The sequence below is a fragment of the Coccinella septempunctata genome, chromosome X, assembly GCF_907165205.1.
Source record: "Coccinella septempunctata chromosome X, icCocSept1.1, whole genome shotgun sequence".
NCBI lineage: Eukaryota > Metazoa > Arthropoda > Insecta > Coleoptera > Coccinellidae > Coccinella > Coccinella septempunctata.
In genome coordinates, this window is record NC_058198.1 from 7,022,027 (window position 1) to 7,041,670 (window position 19,644).

General features: G+C 36.3%; 1 protein-coding gene across 1 annotated transcript in view; it reads left to right on the top strand.

Moving 5' to 3' along the window:
* LOC123321261 (tyrosine-protein phosphatase 99A) overlaps positions 1-19,644 on the top strand; it is a 272,028-nt gene that overhangs the window by 34,535 nt on the left and 217,849 nt on the right. Inside the window, exon 3 of the mRNA XM_044908704.1 lies at positions 9,608-9,731. Coding sequence (XP_044764639.1) covers positions 9,608-9,731 — 124 coding nt within the window. The remainder of the gene's footprint in view (positions 1-9,607; positions 9,732-19,644) is intronic.

The following is a 19,644-nucleotide window of genomic DNA, read 5'->3' on the forward strand; positions in this document are numbered from 1 at the left end:
TATAAATTCAACCATAAATTCAAACGGTTAAGAATGTTCTCATTTCTACCCTTGAGACCACGTGCCAAACACACCCTTGGGTTAGCTTTTCAACACCCTTCGACTTTCACGCTTTAGATGTCGAAGTTGATGACGTTACATACGAGATATCGTCTTTATTATCCAAGATATTTTCTTCCTTTAGTGAGTTTGCCGAAGTCATTGTTACTTTCAAATAAGAACATTGCTGGACTGAAAGACAAATACCGAAAATCTTATGAGGCGTGGTGAAAAAGCTGGTAGTAGAATTTTTTTTTCCATAACCAACAAGCTAATATCTGAAATACATAGAAATCGTACACTTCGTTATCTTATTCTAGTCGAAAATTCCTTCCATCATCCAGAAGAACAAAGAATAAACAACTAGGATTATAGGAATAATAATGAGGACTGGAACAGAAGGGAATCATTAGAATCGGAAACAAAATATCGCAAAGCAAGAGGGATTAACCTTCTTTGTAAGCCAGAGCCTTCATATGTCTTGGGATAACAAAACAGAAGAAGAATTCAGGAACAAACATTCGATGCATTCCAATTTATTGGATTATCTCAACCAAAATGGGAACTTCAGGATTGATATTGAGATTTAATCCAATCTCATACAAGAATGTTAAGATTTTCTGGAATGTTGTAAAGGACACTTTATAATCCTGAAGCGGTAGGATGAAGAAGGAAACTTTGTAATATTCCTCATCTCTCCTCGAAACGAATTAAATATGTTGAGTTTGAGTCTCGCTACTACAAGAGTACACGACATGAAAGAAATTAAATGTTCATGTCGGCATACATGCAACTCTGTTGGAACAGAGAGAGCATCAGGTGTGTGTATTTTGCTGGGAATTTGTTGAACCGACAATCATATTTGGCGCCGCTGTTGAACATTCGTCGTATTAATCTGGCAAACAAGAGTTTTATTCCCGAAAACAGCTGTCAGCAACCTCCAGATATACCTGTGTTCGTTATTCCTCTAGGCATGAAGAACTAATTGAATCATTTCTTTTACAGGGCATGGAGAAATTTCACCGTTGCTGGAGTATATGAAATTAGGAAAAGAACATCATGTTCTTTATAATCAAAAGGTTCGAGCCTTCCTTTTCCGAAAAAAATTTAGACCTGAGACTGTTGAGGGTAAAATTAAGGAAAATTAGGCATCTGGCGTTGCCCCACAAAATCAGAAATATTGAATAGAAGTGAATTCGTTCTCACTTACTAATATTGATGATTTCAAGCCCTTAAAGCATTGAGATTTCGATTTTAGACTTTTCTTCTGCCTATACACAGCATATTAATGAATAAATATATCATACAGGGTGTATTTGAAGGTGGTGTTTTTTTTCAACAGAAGGTAAAACTGGTCAAAATGGAGAGTTTCACCAAAAATCAGCTATACAAAACTTTCAAAATGACAAAGTTGAAAATGATTACTGAAATAGATCCTAATACGACCCTAGACCTGTTAGCTGAATTATCGCAAAGCATTGGGAAAAACTTATCTTCTGATTCGACCATGTGGTTTCGTTTAGGATATTGGCTCGTTCGATATTTACGTGGTGAAAATGGAAACTTAGGAATGCCGAATTGTTCTCATTATTTTTTAGTAACTTGCACGTTTCTTGAAATGACTCATTTCGATACCAACTGACAGAAGAGACTTAGGACACAAGTGTGAAAAAAAAAAGATTACCTCAAAATCTCACGAATAAAATTCGTCTAAATTATTCACGAATTTTTTCGCAATGGACATCACAATCTTCTTGTTCGAACATTCCAACAATCGTCGTAAAAATGGGATCAAATGGGGAAACATCATGGCACTTTAACAACATAACTGACATGAGCACTTTCAAGAAACTGCCTCGATTTTCTACATTTTTTTGCACCCTGAATTTCACGATACAATTATCATGATTCTCTCAAAAGCGACCTAATGCATCGAATCCGATGAACTTGGTACTGAACCATTCATTGTCCAGCCATATGTTTATGTTTTGTTTCGTTTTTACGATACCAGAGTCACCTTCCACAGCTTTCATTATCTCCTCGTTGGAAGAAAATTCACGACCTTTTAAACTTTTTTTCAGTTGGGAAGGAGATGATAGTCGGATGGAGCCGAATCTGGTGAATAAGGGGGGTTCTCTAGTAATTCAAACCCTCAATCACGAGTTTTTTGCATGGCAACATGAGATTTGTGTGCAGGGGTGTTTTCCAGCAAAAACAAAACACCTTTGGATAGCTTTCCGCGGATTTTCTCTTCAATTTCTTGCCGTAGAGTGGTCGATAATGTCGAATAGTAATCTCCGGTTCTTGTTCTACCCTTATCCAAAAAATCAACCATGATAACTCCATGGCAATCCCAAAAAAACTGAACTTTACCTCAAAATCTCACGAATAAAATTCGTCTAAATTATTCACGCATTTTTTCGCAATGGACATCACAATCTTCTTGTTCGAACATTCCAACAATCGTCGTAAAAATGGGATCAAATGGGGAAACATCATGGCACTTTAACAACATAACTGACATGAGCACTTTCAAGAAACTGCCTCGATTTTCTACATTTTTTTTCACCCTGAATTTCACGATACAATAATCATGATCCTCTCAAAAGCGACCTAATGCATCGAATCCGATGAACTTGGTACTGAACCATTCATTGTCCAGCCATATGTTTATGTTTTGTTTCGTTTTTACGATGCCAGAGTCACCTTCCACAGTCCCCTACTTGAAATTCAAGGAAATTTTGTCGAACTTCTAAGGGTTGTATCTCAGCCATCTTGGATATTTTATATAGAAAATTGTTGTTAAACGACTTATTTTGATGAGTTCTACCTTCTGTCAAAACAAAACTCGCCTTCACAAACAGCCTATATAAGTAAATTGGGAAACTTCACCATAAGAAGTTGATATTAAAAAAGGCCACCTGAGCTGAACATTTTTCCATGGAATTAAATAGTTGGGGCGTATCATAGATTATATTATCTCCACGACGCCGCTATACCCTTCAACTTTCGATAGGTCAAACAATACGGCTTTAATATCGTCTATTGAATTCTTGTATAGCAGCACTGACAGATGCTCTGGAGAATCACAAGAAATCTTAGGCTGTTCATTTTCTATTTCAATTTTTTTAATATTCATCCATGAGTATCGGTTCAACGCGGAGGAGTTCATAAAAAGTTCAATAATCAGTGAAATCTGGGTGCTCGATTATGGGGAACTTCGCCTCCAATCTACTCCAATTTTCCGTCCACTTCCGAAGTATCTTCAAATAAAATCCGCAAGTATTCCACATTTTCCGTTTATGAAGAACATTCACGAGGGCACTGAATGTCTTGGAACCCCTGAAAAAAGCCATTGTGCGGTTTTCTTACTCGAGCTGGCTAGGCCACCGCGTTCTTTTTCAGTTCATACACTCTATTGAACCCTTTGAGCGTGTACCTCGTTTGATGGTGCATTTTCTGTTCAAAGCCAAAAGGAGAATTCATATAATTAAAATATCGATTCCCTCTTCATACGTAGAGGGGCTGTGGTCAATGAGGGTTGCAATCGTATTTGAGGCGTCCACAACGTTATAATCACGGTCAAATGGAACCTATTCCACAAGCAACTAAGCGTTTTTGTCATCGGTATTGTCGTCCCTGCTTCACCTACCTCAGGAAAACTATCACGAATGAATCAGGAGGGAGTTTGTGGCCCACCCATATATGCCATTACGGTTATTTATGGAGATAATTCTTTAAAATCCTTGGCAACTAGTGATCTATTGTTATTACTGAATGGGAAAAATAAGAATGCTGTTTGGCACCTTTCCATTCTTAAACTCCTATTTAAGCTTCATAAAGTTGTGAATAAATCAATACGAAAAAGAAATTGTACGAGTCTTAAGAAAACTATGTCGATAGTCGATAATCTGTGCTTGACTTTATAGACAGGAAATAATCTAATATGTATTTCCGATGCCATATTTCACTTTATAGTCTTAATGAACAAACCATGAATAAATCAGTGTTGGTAGCAGTGGCGGATCCAGGGGTGATTTTTGGGGCGCATAATTTTATTTTAGAAATTCCGTAAGGTGTTTGTTGATGTAAATAGGTATATACGAGGATATATTTCAAAATTCTTAGCCTACTATAGCACCAAACAAAATTTCAGTGTCAAAATATTTTATGACTCAACATATTCTCCTCTTAATTGGATACATTCATTACAGCGAACCTGCAACGTCTCTAGACCTTTCAAAAAAAATGTTTCTTCTTGCTCTGCGAACCATACCTCCACAGCTTTCATTACTTCCTCGTAGGAAAAAAATTTACGTTCTTTTTAACTTTTTTTCAGTAGAGGAAGGAGATGATAGTCGGATGGAGCCAAATCTGATGAATAAGAGGGGTGTTCTAGTAATTCAAACCCTAAATCACGAATTTTTTGCATGGCAACATGAGATTTCTGTGCAGGGGCGTTGTCCTGCAAAAACAAAACACCTTTGGATAGCTTTCCGCGTCTTTTCTCTTCAATTTTTTGCCGTAGAGTGGTCGATAATGTCGAATAGTAATCTCCGGTTATTGTTCTACCCTTATACAAAAAATCAATAATGGTTACTGCATGGCAATCCCAAAAAAACTGAGCTTTTCCAGCAGATTTTTGGACACGAAACTTCTTAGGTCTTGGAGAATCAGAGTGTCGTCATTCCATCGATTGTTGCTTTGTTTGTGGATCGTGAAAATGTACCTAAGTCTCATCAATAGTAACAATTCGGTTTAAGAAGTCTACATCGTTTTCAAATCAAGCACAGATCGAACGCAATGCTTCTACCCTTGCATGCTTTTGGTCAACATTCAAACATCTAGGGATCCATTTTGCAGCAATTTTTCTCATGTCCAATTTGACGTGAACTATATCATGAACGCGTTCGTTTGAAATTCAGTGCTTCAGATATCGGTTTTAGCCCAATTCGACGGTCTGATAAAATCTTGTCATGAACTGCATCGATATTTTCGGGGACTGACACAGAAACTGGCCTCCCCTATCGGTCATCATCTTCAACGGAAAATTCACCTCTTTTGAAGCTTGCAGTCCAATTTTTCACGAAGGACATTGATCACCAAGAGTATTAAGCATATCTTCGTAAATCTGCTTACCTCTTAACCCTTTTTAATACATGTGACTGCACAACGAATGGTATAAATGTAAATGTTTATAATTATCATCTGCTTTTATCGTTCATTCACTGCTTATAACAATAACCTAGGAAAATATTCTTTAAAGACTCACAATTTGATACAGCAAAGTCACTCCCCTGCGTTTTAACCTTAGACAAAAGTCTAAGGTTTTAACGTATCTTTGTTCATACTGGAGCAGCTGCCGTGAAAGACTTTTTCTTGAAATTGTTTTCCCCGCCACTTTCCGATTTTCCTCTGAATGTTGATTCTGTTCTCAGATTGAACGGAAAAGAATGAATACCTCTCGTGAATATTCCACATTGTTCTCAAGTTCTTTTCCATTTCTCCAGTTTTAACTCAATATTTCCGACAGTATTCCACAGATGCCAGAAATAGCCCTCAGACTCGAAGTGACGTCGGTCTATTTCATACGTTTTTCGAGAATTCGTGCGAGGTTCGAACACAGGAATTAAATTGGTCCATCCTGGTAACACCAAACGAGAGCGAGAGTAATTCTCGCCTGAGGTTTCATGTCAGCGTTTTCACTTTGAACCCCTAATAAAATTACAATATTTCCGTATCAGATTTCTGGCCATATTATTAAAATGAGGGTTCATATTATACAGAAGGGCACTTTTTCGGTCGTAGGCATATACTATGACGTATATGCTGATCATTTAGTACATGGTGAACGCTGTCTGGGACTGCTCAACTCCCCCAGTTGGTCAATATCCGATGCTGGATGATATTTATGTTTCTCGTACGAGACTCTGCATTTCATAACAGAATACGCATCGGCGAAATATGTGAATCGAGCTGAGTGTACACGAATGAAGATTGATAAGTTTGAACAGAAAAAAAATGGGACTATCCATCATTTACAGCTTTCAATGAGATGAAGCTTATATATCTTGAGCTGAAAATTCATTACCTCCAGAACACGTCCAATTCAACATATTCTACCGATAAAAAAGTATCCAACAGCTCTGAACTGAAAATCACCTCTTGAGATGAAATATGTCGAAGAGGGATTAATTTGGACGATAAACTAGAAGATAGGACAAAATATATTTTTCCAATAATGAATATCGACAGGAGCTGTAATTTGAGTATACCCCGAAGACGTAAGTGGTAATTCTTCAATCGAATATCGTGGCCATCAAATGAAATTTGCGTCCCATAGATAATTCAACAATCGAATCATTCAATCGACATCCCACAGGGATATCAATAGTAAGGCCATTATATCATCGGTACATCTGATAACATTATGATTTAATTATACCTAGGGGAAACGATATGAGGCTAATATTACTAATTTAGTGAATTATGAAGATAATTTGGGCCCTGATAAAGATCGAAGCTCATATCAGTCCAATCCTAACTAATGGTCAAATTCGTGTCAACATGGGATCGATCATTAAGAAGAAAAATCGATAGGAACACTGTTCAGTTAATTATACCCATCAAAAGCAGAAATATTTTTCTGCTTTCACTACTCAGATTCAATCGAATATACACTGCTCAACAATTGATTGAAGAAATTCAAACGTGATACCTATGAATGGTTGAGCAGTGTATTTGCCTTGAACTATCCAGCTATTCCTTTTATGAAGAACCTGAATTCAATATGATTAGATCAATAATAATTATTTCGCTTTTATTATTTGCTATCAACACGCCGATATCGATTCAAGTAGAGTATAATCTAATTCGGAAATGAATAAATAAAAACAGGATCGCATTTTGTGAGAGGATTCGTTTTGACAATGGAACAGAAAAATGAATTTTTCATTAGCGTGAGAACCATTTTTCGATCAGTTTTATAATATTCAACATCCCAGTGCAAATAACTGAAAGATTGGGGAACAGGGAAAAATATGGCTCTTAGAACTAGATCATAGAATGATTTTCTGCTCAGAAAGTTAAAGAAAAAAGTATAATATCCATAGTCCCCTTTGATTAAATTCCGTTTCAGAAAGGATCATTTAGGAATGAAGAATTCGATTATTATCATCCTACACAATTGGCTCATCATTCAATATCCCCATATCAAAAGGTCATCCAGGCATTGTTGATGAATTTTCACTCATGAGAAATTCCAATGTAACTTTAACAGTTTCAATACGCAATAAACTGACTGCACGGTTTCCAGTATTTCATAGTTGAATGTTTCGTTCTACTTACCTTCGTAACTTTTGAAACTTCACCAACATTAGTTTATGGAGTTTGAATCCCACTTCTGGACATTATACGAATTTAATGATGATATAATATACCATTTTGTAGTCTTTTGGAGGTGGGATTCAGGGGAATTTTGTCATTTCAATTAGCCTCGCTCGTTAATTTCGTGGTGACATTCAATTTGGTCTTCCATTTTATCTCTGCGTCTGTTGAATTTTAATTTTAATTTTAACCACATGATCTTTCGAGTTTGAATTAGAATTATTAGATGATTGAAAATTAACATCCATATTCGAATAATTCGATAGGTAACTGACCATATTCCTTTTATCGATTGAATATTCCCTGTATAATACCAGATTCCTGATGGTAAATTTTGCGTTGATACTTATATTGAATCTGTTCATGCGTTCATGCTGGGGAAACCAAAATTGTATAGAGACATTATGTGGTGCACCACCCTCGAGTGATTTTCACAGGGACGTTATTTCACATTGGAGGGTCAGTGTCATTCCGGGATAGTTTATGTCGTTTTCACCCCATTTACATTTGAGAGTTGTAGAGTGGTGGTTTTATTACACTAAAATGATAGATACCGTTCATTACACTGTAGCATCGGATTGAGAATATCAAGGTTTTCTGAAAAATTATTCTTTCTCATTATTTCTGTATGTTTTTTGACAACATTCCAAAAGAAGAAGGAAATTTCTCCAAAATGAAGGGGCTCTATTGAAATTGTAATATATCGACACGGGTCATTTCATTGACTAATTTGAGATCGTAGATTACGAATATGCAATTAGATTTTTTGTAGGATCAGTATTTTAGGAAATAGAACATTTTTAGTCGAAAATTTCGAAAAAATTGGTCAACTTTGAGGAGCTGTAGCAGCCAGAAAAAGAGAATTATACATATGCTAATTTTTTTGATGATATTAGGATCCTTTGCAAATAGAAAATTTCAATTTTTGTTCATCTACCGCGAACTGTTTCGATTTTATGATTTTTTCCGCGAAGGTCCAAATTTACCAATTTTTCATCGACCATAACTTGAAATATAAATTTTTAAAAAAATATCTGTTTGCATATTCGTTATCTTCGCCCTCGAATTAGTTCACAGTATCAATTTGGTCTGGATCGGAGACCAAAAATATTTTTCAGAAAAATCGCAATTTTCCCATACATATATGTATGGAAAATTTGAAAAATTTACGATCTTCCCGATTTCCACCAAAATTGGAGTATTTACTAAATCGAGGGCGTAGATTACGAATATGCAAACAGAACTCAGCTGAAAGGATTAGTTTTCAAGTTATGGTCGATGGAAAATTCGAAATTTCGGACTTTCGCCGAAAAAATCATAAAATCTAAACCGTTCGCGGTAAGTGAATGAAAGTTGGATTTTTTCATTAATAGAGGATCAATTTATCACCCCAAAAATCAGCATTTGTTCAGTGCCTCTTTTCTAGGTGCTACATCTCCTCAAAGTTGACAAATTTTCTCGAAATTTTTCACTAAAAGTGATATATTTCCTAAAATACTGATCCTAGAAAAAATCTCATTGCATATTCGTAATCTACGATCTCGATTTAGTCAAAAAAATGACCCGCGTCGATATAATTCGAAAAATTTTCGAATTTTGAATAATTTCGTCTGCTACTTGTGTTTACCTGCGCTCCACCACCGAAATTAACAACAAATTATCATTCGTTTAGCTATATCGACCCGGGTTCCTTTACTGACTGACTCGAGGTCGTAGATCAGGAATATGCAATTAGATTTTTTCTAGGATCAGTATTTTGGAAAATGAATCACTTTGCAGTTTTTACTTTTCTGTGTCTTTTAAGTAAAGGACCTAGGAACGGCCCTGAGGAATACCTTCCACTAATATAGCACTTCGACATTCAGAATTCAAAAGTTCGTACGAAGCGTTAATTCCCCATTAGGGTATAGAATTTAATTCGAAGTTGCGAAACATGAGTAGCTAATTTAATACTGAAACGTGATCTGTCCAACGTAGGATACAAAAATCCTGTCCCAGTCAATTTGCGAGAAGGGACCGAATGCACTGCAGCGGTGGTGAAACAAACCCACTTGATATTCCAGAGTGTAATAACATTTCTGCGGCGAATTCCGTTTCAGACCCTTCTTCGGAGTGAATTTAAAAACAAATTATACTAATGCGTTTTTAGGTCAACTATGTCAAGACCGTGCCTTTGTTACAGATGTTCCAGATCCTCCTGGAAGGCCGCTTATTGTAAGCTTTACCTCACGCTCTGTCAATCTGTCCTGGGCCCCATCCCAGGACACACATCACAGTCACGTCACTCACTATATCATCCACACAAGGTAAGTTCATATTCTTACTCGCAACTAATGGCATGTCCTATTGATCGGTCGCTTTTTTGGAATCCTTATCGGATGAGATAACTTTACCCACGTCTTACGTTCTCCATCTCCTGCGACTCATCGAATGATACGGCATTATTCGTTGATCAATATGGAGCAGCCCCCAATTTTTTTATTTCTCCAAGAAATTCATGCTGGAAGATTGCAATATTCTTCCAGAAGCTGTTTCCAAGGAACGAACAGGGGAACAGGGAATAGAGTTAGTGTATTTAAATGATATAGATGTATTTTATACCCAATGGTTGGGTCTGAACCCATTGAAGAAGGAATGAGAATAGAAAAATATAGTTAGGAAAATCAGGACAGATCTATATTCTGTCTTGGACACATGGACACTTCAGAAACATACAATTTTGAATCACAATCATTATCAGGGCACTTTTTTCATCACCAACCACAAACTACCAAGTAAACCATAAGATCATGCAGAACACCATATTTTCCAAACAACCTACTTCATAGATCTTGCTAACTCTTGTCTAAACATGCACAAAGAAATCGTCAGTTGATCGCCAAAAACCTTGATTTTACAACTTTTCCAACGCTAAAACCATGTCTTCTTATTCCTCTTTTTTATGAAATCTTCAAGTTTTGAATTTTTATGCGAAAAATTGGAATACTTAGATTATGATTTTGTCAATAGAAACAACCTACTCAGTCAGATTTTCAAAAGAAATTAGCTCTGTTAACTGATTCTTTTCAGCGGCTTTTTTTAATAATCTTCGTCGTTTCTTAATACCAGGAAGAAGCTTATTTCCAAATTGCCTAGAGACAAACTGTAATAAATTTCTTCTGGCACAGTTGAATTCCAAATCTCAATGAATTACTCCAAATTGAATGAAAAATACTAACATATAAAGAATAACACTAAGTGCCATGCAAGTTTAATTTGGAATTGGATCATCTCCAAAAAAAGCAGTCAATTTTACAGTCACATATTTCTTTCACCCATCTATTCAATTATACAGGGTGTATTTGAAGGTGCGAGGCTTTTCCTTAAACAGAAGGTAGAACTGGTAAAAATGAAACGTTTCACCAAAAATCACCTATACAAAACTTTCAAAATATTTACTGAAATAGATCCTTATACGACCCTAGACCGTTTGTTAGCTGAATTATCGCAAAGCAGTGGAAAAAACTTATCTACTGATTCGACCATGTGGTTTCGTTTAGGATATTGGTTCGTTCGATATTTACGTGGTAATGAAAATGAAAACTTAGGATTGCCGAATTGTTCTCATTATTTTTTAGTAACTTACACGATTTCATGAAGTGGCTCATTTCGATACCAACTGACAGAAGAGACTTAGGACACAAGTGTAAAAAATAGAATAATACTTTAAAATCTCACCAATAAAATTCGTCTAAATTATTCTTGAATTTTTTCACAATGGGCATCACAATTTACTTGTTCGAACATTCCAACAATCGTCTTAAAAATGGGATGAAATGGGGAAACATTATAGCACTTTTTCAACATAACGAACATAAGCACTTTAAAGAAACTGCCTACTTTTTTTTCACCCTAAATTGCACGATACAACAATTATGATTCTCTCAAAAGTGACTTGATGCATCTAATCCAGTGAACTTGGTACTGAACCATTCATTGTCCAGCCTTATGTTTATGTTTTGTTTCGTTTTTGCGATGCCGGAGTCACCTTCTACAGTCCCGTACTTGAAAATCAATGAAATTTTCTCCAACTTCTAGAGGTTGTATCTCAGCCATCTTGGATATTTTATATGAACATTTTTGGTTGTACGACTCATTTTGATGAGTTCTACCTTCTGTCAAAAAAAAAGCCTCACCTTTGAAAAAACCCTGTATATGTACATAAATTTTATTTATTAACTTAGGAATACACTACGATGTCATGCGGGCTACCTAGATTTGTTTTACAATAAAGAAGGATTCAATATAATTTAGTCAACCCAAACCGAATTGTATTTTCGAAGGATATTCATGTTGAAATGCCAAAACATTATTCAAGGGTTCAATGAAGAGGAAAATATTTTCTAGATTTTTCAATTTTCCCATCGACTCATTCAAGAAGTCAAGTTTCTCTCAAAAACCGATTGATTCTCAGTCCAGAACAATTCCTCACAAAAAAATAATAGATTGAGGAATGAATTGTTTTTTTATAGCCATACATAACAATAGATAATATCACCTGGGAATGCAAGCATGAGTCCTGATGGGCTGTAATGGTAGAATTCATGAAGGTTTCATTAAGGAATTCAACCAGGTAGTAACAGTTTCCCATTTTATGATTAGTAAAATGCGATGATGCGAACAAAAATCAGCCTCCTCCATTGTGGAATTATTCGTCTATTCTGTATGTATCCATTATTCGTTGTTTTTCCGTGGAAATTGTGTCAGTCCCTCAGCTACCACGCTCTCGAACATAAAATAGCGATATATCTTCCAATTGAAATAGCGGCGCCGTTCCTTGAGAAATTCACCTGAGATTCATAAAAGTCGGTGAGATGTGTTGAAATCATTTTCAGCTCGGGCATTAATCTTTCCTACTCCTTATTCGGATCGTGCGTTTGCGCCAGTTTAATTGTGAGATTTCGCCGGCTAGGTTTTAAGGACGGGGTGAAGAAACAACTCCCCTGACGAAACTAAATATAAATCAAATGAGGCAAAACATCTATTTTTGCCGAGACAGGAAAGTTTTGTGTTGGGGGTTCGAACATGTTCGATGATGCGAAAGTCCACCTTGGGAAATGGGCCGGACAAAATGCTGGCAACGTAATAAAATGAAAGAATTTTGACGTGAAATGTGGAGTATTTCGGTTTCGCTCTACCCCTCTGAGATTTGTTTATATGTTTTATTGCGGACTACGAAAACTATTGCGCATTCCCTTGACGAAAGAACGCTCAAATTAGAATTATGCGATATAGATCTCAGCTCAGATCACCATTGAATATAATCCACCAGGAAATATTAAAAAATTTGAGACTGTACCAAAGTTTCCATTTTTTTAACCAATTTTTTCATTATGGTAAATACAAATGTTCAGTTCTTTTGCCCATTTCTATATAAGGTTTACAGTTTCAGGTGAAAATTTGTTTGTTGTATTTTTCACGAAATTTCCGAAATTTGACTTTTGTGGAACAGTACAAAAAAATTAACGCACATTATGGAAATCTCAAATTTATTCTACAACTGAAGGTGTTCTCAATGATAATTATTTTTATCAGAATTATGCATGCATATGTTATCCACATTCAACTGTTTTCTTCAATACAGATGTTTTTTCCCAGCAGGAATAAAAAAAGATGATATTATCAGATTTTGAATGTATTGGCTCCATTCTAAAATCAGTTGTTCTCGATCGATTCTAGTGATCAATAGTTTTTCTTTCGTTTGATTTTCTACACTCGATCGCTATGCAACGCGAAACACGAGATTTGACCCAAGAGGAATGTGCCCAAGCGGTAGTTTTGCGAGAAGAAGGGAGGACATACACAAGAATTGCAGAAAGGTTTGGAGTTTCCCATACAAGTGTGTCCAGAATGTTGCAGCGATTCAGGGAGACAGGTATGAATGTCCGAAGACCAGGACAGGGTAGACCACGGGTAACAACTGCCATTCAAGAACGTTACTTGAGAGTTTCTTCGTTGGGACAACGGTTTGCAACCGCTCGCCTCCTTCAAATTCAGCTTGAGCAAACTCATGAGGTGCAAATTAGCACTCAGACAATAAGAAATCGCCTCAGAGAATATGATTTAAGGCCTCGTGTCGCGGCAAGAGGCCCAGCTCTTACCCCAGCCCATCGAAGGGCGCGTTTGGATTTTGCGAGAGAGCATATCCATTGGGAAGAGGCCGATTGGGAAAGAGTTCTCTTCACAGATGAGTCTAGATTCTGCCTCTATCATTGTGATCGACGTTCCCTTGTATACAGACGTCCACATGAAAGATCTGCTCAGTGCAATTTCCTGAATACTACTGGTTTCGGGGGAGGATCGGTTATGGTATGGGGTGGAATATCTTTGACTGCTCGCACAGACCTAGTGGTCGTTGATAATGGAGCTATGAATGCTGATAAGTATATAAGGAACATTCTTGAAGAGCATGTAGTGCCATTTGCTCCATACATTGGTGAAAATTTCATTTTTATGGATGATGATGCCTTCACCCATCGTGCGCACATCGTTCAGGAGTACCTTGAAGAGGTTGAAGTCTCTCGAATGGAATGGCCAGCAAGAAGTCCAGATCTCATTCCGATTGAGTAGGTTTGGGACAACCTCAATAGGAGGCTGAGAAGTTCAGAAAATCATCCAGCTACTTTTAATGACTTAGGAATCCAACTCGGAGAAATCTGGGAAGGATTAGATCAGAACATTTTAAGATCACTCATTTCGAGTATGAACCGTCGTTGCCGAGCTGTAATTAACGCAAGGGGTGGAAATACCAAGTATTAAATCATTTATCAGCATTTCAGTATTTTGAAAATTGTTCATTTCTCTTCTTTCACATAAGATTCGGTGAAATCCTGAATTTTTCTTCCATTTAATGTGTCTTGTTTCGTTCAAAACCTTCCCGAGAGAACATAAGAAATAAGTTATAAAGTCAATGTAGAGTTGACTTTCATTAAAATTGAGATTTTCAGAATGTGCGTTAATTTTTTTGCGCAGTGAATTTCAGTATCCGCAAACTACATGAAAAAGCTCTACAATCAGCAATAAGAATCTGAGAATAATCTGTCAGATTCGATTCAACATTGGACAAAATTGAAAAAACAGTTCAATTGAAAAAAAAAACGTTAATGGGGAAATATTTTTTGTCCCATGTATGAATGAATTCCGAAGGCTGATACATGTCGCTCGTTTGATTTGAAACTGAGGGAACTAACAAAGTAACATATTATATGTGATCTGTTGTAAACTAGATTTTTGTAACGCATCTATCAAAAACAGTCGTCCTATCGCCACTTGGATCCAATTCCAGCTGTCAGTTGAATGGGAATTTTTATTCAGTGCATTTTTAGGATTATCATGTTTTGTCAGAAATTCAGCATGGGAGTGAATACAATAACCATGTTCAAAGCTCCTGGAATAATTAGTCGATGAAAAATTGTCAGTCGTATAATGAATAATGAAATGTTGGCTTGTGCGTGTCTAAATCAGATACTGCTGACTTCCAAACTTCATGAAAAAAAATACTGATGAGTTTCGTGACAAATTGAAACATGGGTTTTATAGCATTCGCTTTGTGTTACATCATTCCGACATTTTCCATTGTATTCGCAGTTCTTCATATTCGCAATATTCCCAATTAGTTGAAAAAAAAAAAACAAAACGCAAAACGAACGTTGAAGAAGACCTAATAAAAAATTAAAAGCTGATTCGATTCGATAATTCAAATTTTTCCTCACACGAGATCTAATGTCAATTCAAACAGATATTACAGAGCAGATGAGAACGAAACTATAACAAATTACTGGAATCCTCGAAGAAACGATGGGAAATATTTCAAATAATGGTGAGGAATTTTCCTAGATGATGGTTAAAGCTCTATCTACAACCCCTATTCAATAGCTAGGTAACTTCTTCTTAAAAAGTTACGCTGGTGATTGATGTAATGTTAATATTAGGTCAGTCTAGTTGTAAGAAGGCTAACCTTCAAAGTTCCATAGTTTATTTGACGATTATACTTTTTTGAACGCTCCATATTATGAAGTCCTCATCCAACTCAACTGACCAACGAGTCTTTTCCACTGATAGTGACGATGAGTCCTAGTCTATCTTGGCAATATAAATACACCCCTTGTGTAATTTTATCTGACGTATCACGGACTTAACAATGATTTATATCCGAAAATATCATGGCATTTTCGAGAGGATACCGAAAATTGTTGGAGTTCCTGCACTCGGATCACGGTTTAAGTATATTGATAAGGTCCTGGAGAAGTGGAAGCCACGTATTAAGATTATAGCACCGAATACTCTATCCTGATAGCTTGTTGACAGAAAAAAACCATTATGACTAATCATACACGTTAGTGTCGCATAGGGATATACAATTTTTATCGCAAATGATATTCTGTACTCTGTGTCTTGAGAGAAAAAAGTAAAACATTACATCCAAACAGCATTCAGCATAAAAACCAACTTTTGTCCTACAAATTCATTCGAAAAATTCATATGGAATGGAGTTCTCATGCAATTCGAAAGCTTCACAATTCACCAAACCAAAATAGATGAATTTCTTAAATGTAGCAGTGCTTTTATGTAGGGCTAATAAAAAGGTTTTTCGGAAAAAATCGATTGTATGGCTTTTTCTCTCCACCGTTTTTCTGACATTGTATATGAACAGTATAAACTATACTGAATAATGTTTTATTTTAGAGGTTTCCTGAACTAAACCATATCCCTGAAATTTCTGGTCTTTTTTCCACATATCTGACTGCCAGAAACTTGTCGTCTCCAAAGTTCGGTTCGATTGGAAATTAATGATTTTTGTGCCAGTCGAAATAGCGTTCTAACAAAAAAAAATGACGCCAGATGGCCGCGAAGTTTGTTGCAATTAATAGTAGTTTGTTTTTCCGCGAAAAATTAATTAATGTTCGATCGCATTTCGAAACTCACTGTCCGAACTTTTCACCGGGATTTTTTCCATGCGTAACAGGAAAGCGTAGAAAAATTAACTGATGATGAACGTTGAATTCGAAACGTGTCGGAATTGAAAAAAAAAAGTTAATCTGGACTCCAATTCCGAGGCAGGGATAGATTTAGCATTCCGCTTTGGCTCGAGATTGAGGGTTTTTTTTGAGCGTCAAATATTCAAGATGTAGGGCCCCCAGCTCACAAGCGAAATCTGTAATTTTACTTAACGGTTATCGATTTCAGTTAGAGCCGTTAAAAGAGAATTTTGCCGGATTCAAAATCTACTAGGAGCATTTATCTTGAAGTTAGTGAAGGATCGTGTGAAACTCAGCTTTTCATTTTGTACTCTGAAGAGAATCTAATAACATCCGATGTCGAATAAATTTCAGTGAGAGGAACTTCAATGGATTCTCATCTTTGTGAACCGAATACATTCATTTCCATACCTTCCAAGCCATCGAGTTATGGACGTTTTATTATTTACGGCAATATCACATTGATTCTTTCCAGATTCAGAATATCAGATGAAAATTGATTTCTCAGAGCACGCCATCAGGACTATTGACAATCGAAAATAACTTCATTCAGAAAATGTATATAGATGTCTTAGAGAGAGGCATCTTTCGAGCTCTCCGAAATTTCAAGCAGACATGAATTCGAACAGAAAAAAACAAACTTCTCATCAACATGCTATATTTTCTTCGATAGATTTCTTTCGTAAGGAGGAGGATCTCTTAGCCAATCTTGAAAATAATGAGATGTCTTGGACTTTAGACAACGTAGACGCCTGTTTGTCAAACTAGAATATCTTCGAATAGATGTCTTCTCTAGCCTTTTCAACTGGATCTCTTTGTAGGTCCTTGATGAGAGCAAAATATTTTCCTCCTGCAAGAATTATCACGAACGGCGTTCCCCAAGGGTCGGTACTAGGACCACCATTATTCATCCACTATGAATCCGATCAATTTGGACTGTTCACATCCCTCCATTTATATGTACATTGACGACTTAAGATTCTTTCACATCCTCTGAATCTGATAGTGATACCCTACACCAAAATCTGCTCGTCGTCTAGCAGTAGTTATCCGTTGGTTAGAAAAAATTTATGGTTCTGTTTGTGGTGGCGAGATATCCCAGCCAGTAGGCATTTAAGATGTGATGGTTCAAGTGATGCTGCTTTGGGGACCTTTAAGCCATACATTCACTTGGTAAGATCATCTCTAGGTCTACCAGCACCAAAGCTTTCAAAATGTGCTACCTCCTAGCAAAGTTATTCAGTAAATAGGACATAAGTACATTCAGTTCTCTCTACACAACATACGTTTGACTAATAATTGAATATGCCAGTCCAGTCTAATGTACAAGAGTGGATGGTGACTTAGAGAATATCCTGAGCTGTCTTTATTTTGAACATTTTCGTCGATGCTTGGTGACCTCAGAATTTTATCTATACAGCACGTTTTTTTGGTGTTTATCAGATTAGTCTGAATCATCTTAATACTGCACATCGTTTGTATGACTAGTGAGTTGAGTGGAAGGTGCTGTTATAACAGAGGCATGATGAATTCTTTCGAAAGTTATTATAAGGCGAATCAGAATCAGAATCCATCTTTTAACTGTGAACAAGTGAGGATATAGGCATAGTTTCCGAGGAGAAATATCAATAATGGAGACTGTAAGTGTTAGAATAAAGATAGAAGACATAGAACTACTTGAATTGGGACTGAACAAAATATTGCATATACTATATAATCTACTCATGTGGTGCAGATGACAAACATAGTTATCCACCCTCGATTCATTTCAGTCGGAATGATCCAGGTTAACCTTATCATCTTATTAATGTTAATGGTAATTATTCATTAACAGTTCTAGAAGCCCCTATAATCAATCCAGTTCAATCTGTTATAAATTAATGTAATGATTGATGACATATTAGGAACTCGAGAGTGGTGTATAATTGGGGAAATGTTAATTGTATATAAATGGAATTTGAAGCGTTAACGAATAGTTTAATGTTGAGCAGTTCGTGGTCGTTTAGAAGCCTCTGATATCCAACCGAGTCAGAGAATTATACATAGATGATTTTGAAGCCCATTTCCAATCAGTAAATGGACAAACTGGATGGCAAAATCACTGATAGAAATGTATCTATCGTTGGCTCACACTGTATATTCGGGAAAACCCATATAGTGTATCGTATTACCCCCTCAGTGACTGTGAAATCTACCAAATCGTACGAAATCTCTAGAATTGACGTGGGGTGAAGGAGCGTACAGAAAAAGGGAGGGTTATAACCTTTTTAATTTACAGTTTATGTCTCCTTGTTAGGGGTGCATGTGACGAAGTTCCAATGAACGTAAGTTGAGGAAACTGTGTAAAATTGCCGTGAAAAGGGGTTCCTGGCAGTTCCATTGAATCCGTAACTAAATAAACCTCTTTCATTTCTCAGGTTTTATCGGTTGGTATACTTCGCCAGTGAATTTACATACGAATTGGACGGTTGCTGTAACTTTTCCCCCATTTTCCGTTAAGGGAAAACATTTCCCCTTGGCAGTCTTTCCAAATCAAATCGAAATTTTTTCGAAAATTGGAGCTGGAGGACTTTTGAGTAAATTAAACGCCGATTTTCATGGGGAAATATTTGATTTCAAATCTCGAAGTTTCATGAAAAGGGGGAGGACTTTCGCTCAACTTTTTTATTCGATCAACCTTTGAGTAATGCAAGCGGAAAATGTGAGCTACTGTAGGAGGATTTTCTTCTGAAATGAGTGGGCAATCTCTTGTTGAACTTATTATCCGATTTCGATCGAAAGTATACCTTTTAACGATATTCAGAGAAAACTATAATAATAGGTTTTACCAGATTTCACTCAAATGAAGGAGAACTAGTCTATTTATTCATCAAATGATATAAATGATCAAATATATCAATGTTCTCTTGAAAGATAACAAGAAACAGTTAAAATCGACAAGATACTACATATTCAACATCTAATTTATATGATGGCTTAGTGAGCTGAATATGAAACATAAACATGTTACATAAAAGTTCGGATCATGAATAGAACTCATTAAAAAATCTATTGAAAACAATTGACAGGCATTCATAACGCGACCTTTTCAAAGTACTGAGAGGCAAGAAGTTTTTCTTCATACTCCTCATTGGTCCTTGAATATCTTTGGAAAAATGTCAACATTGGCATTTAAACTACAAACATGCGATCTCAGTTACAG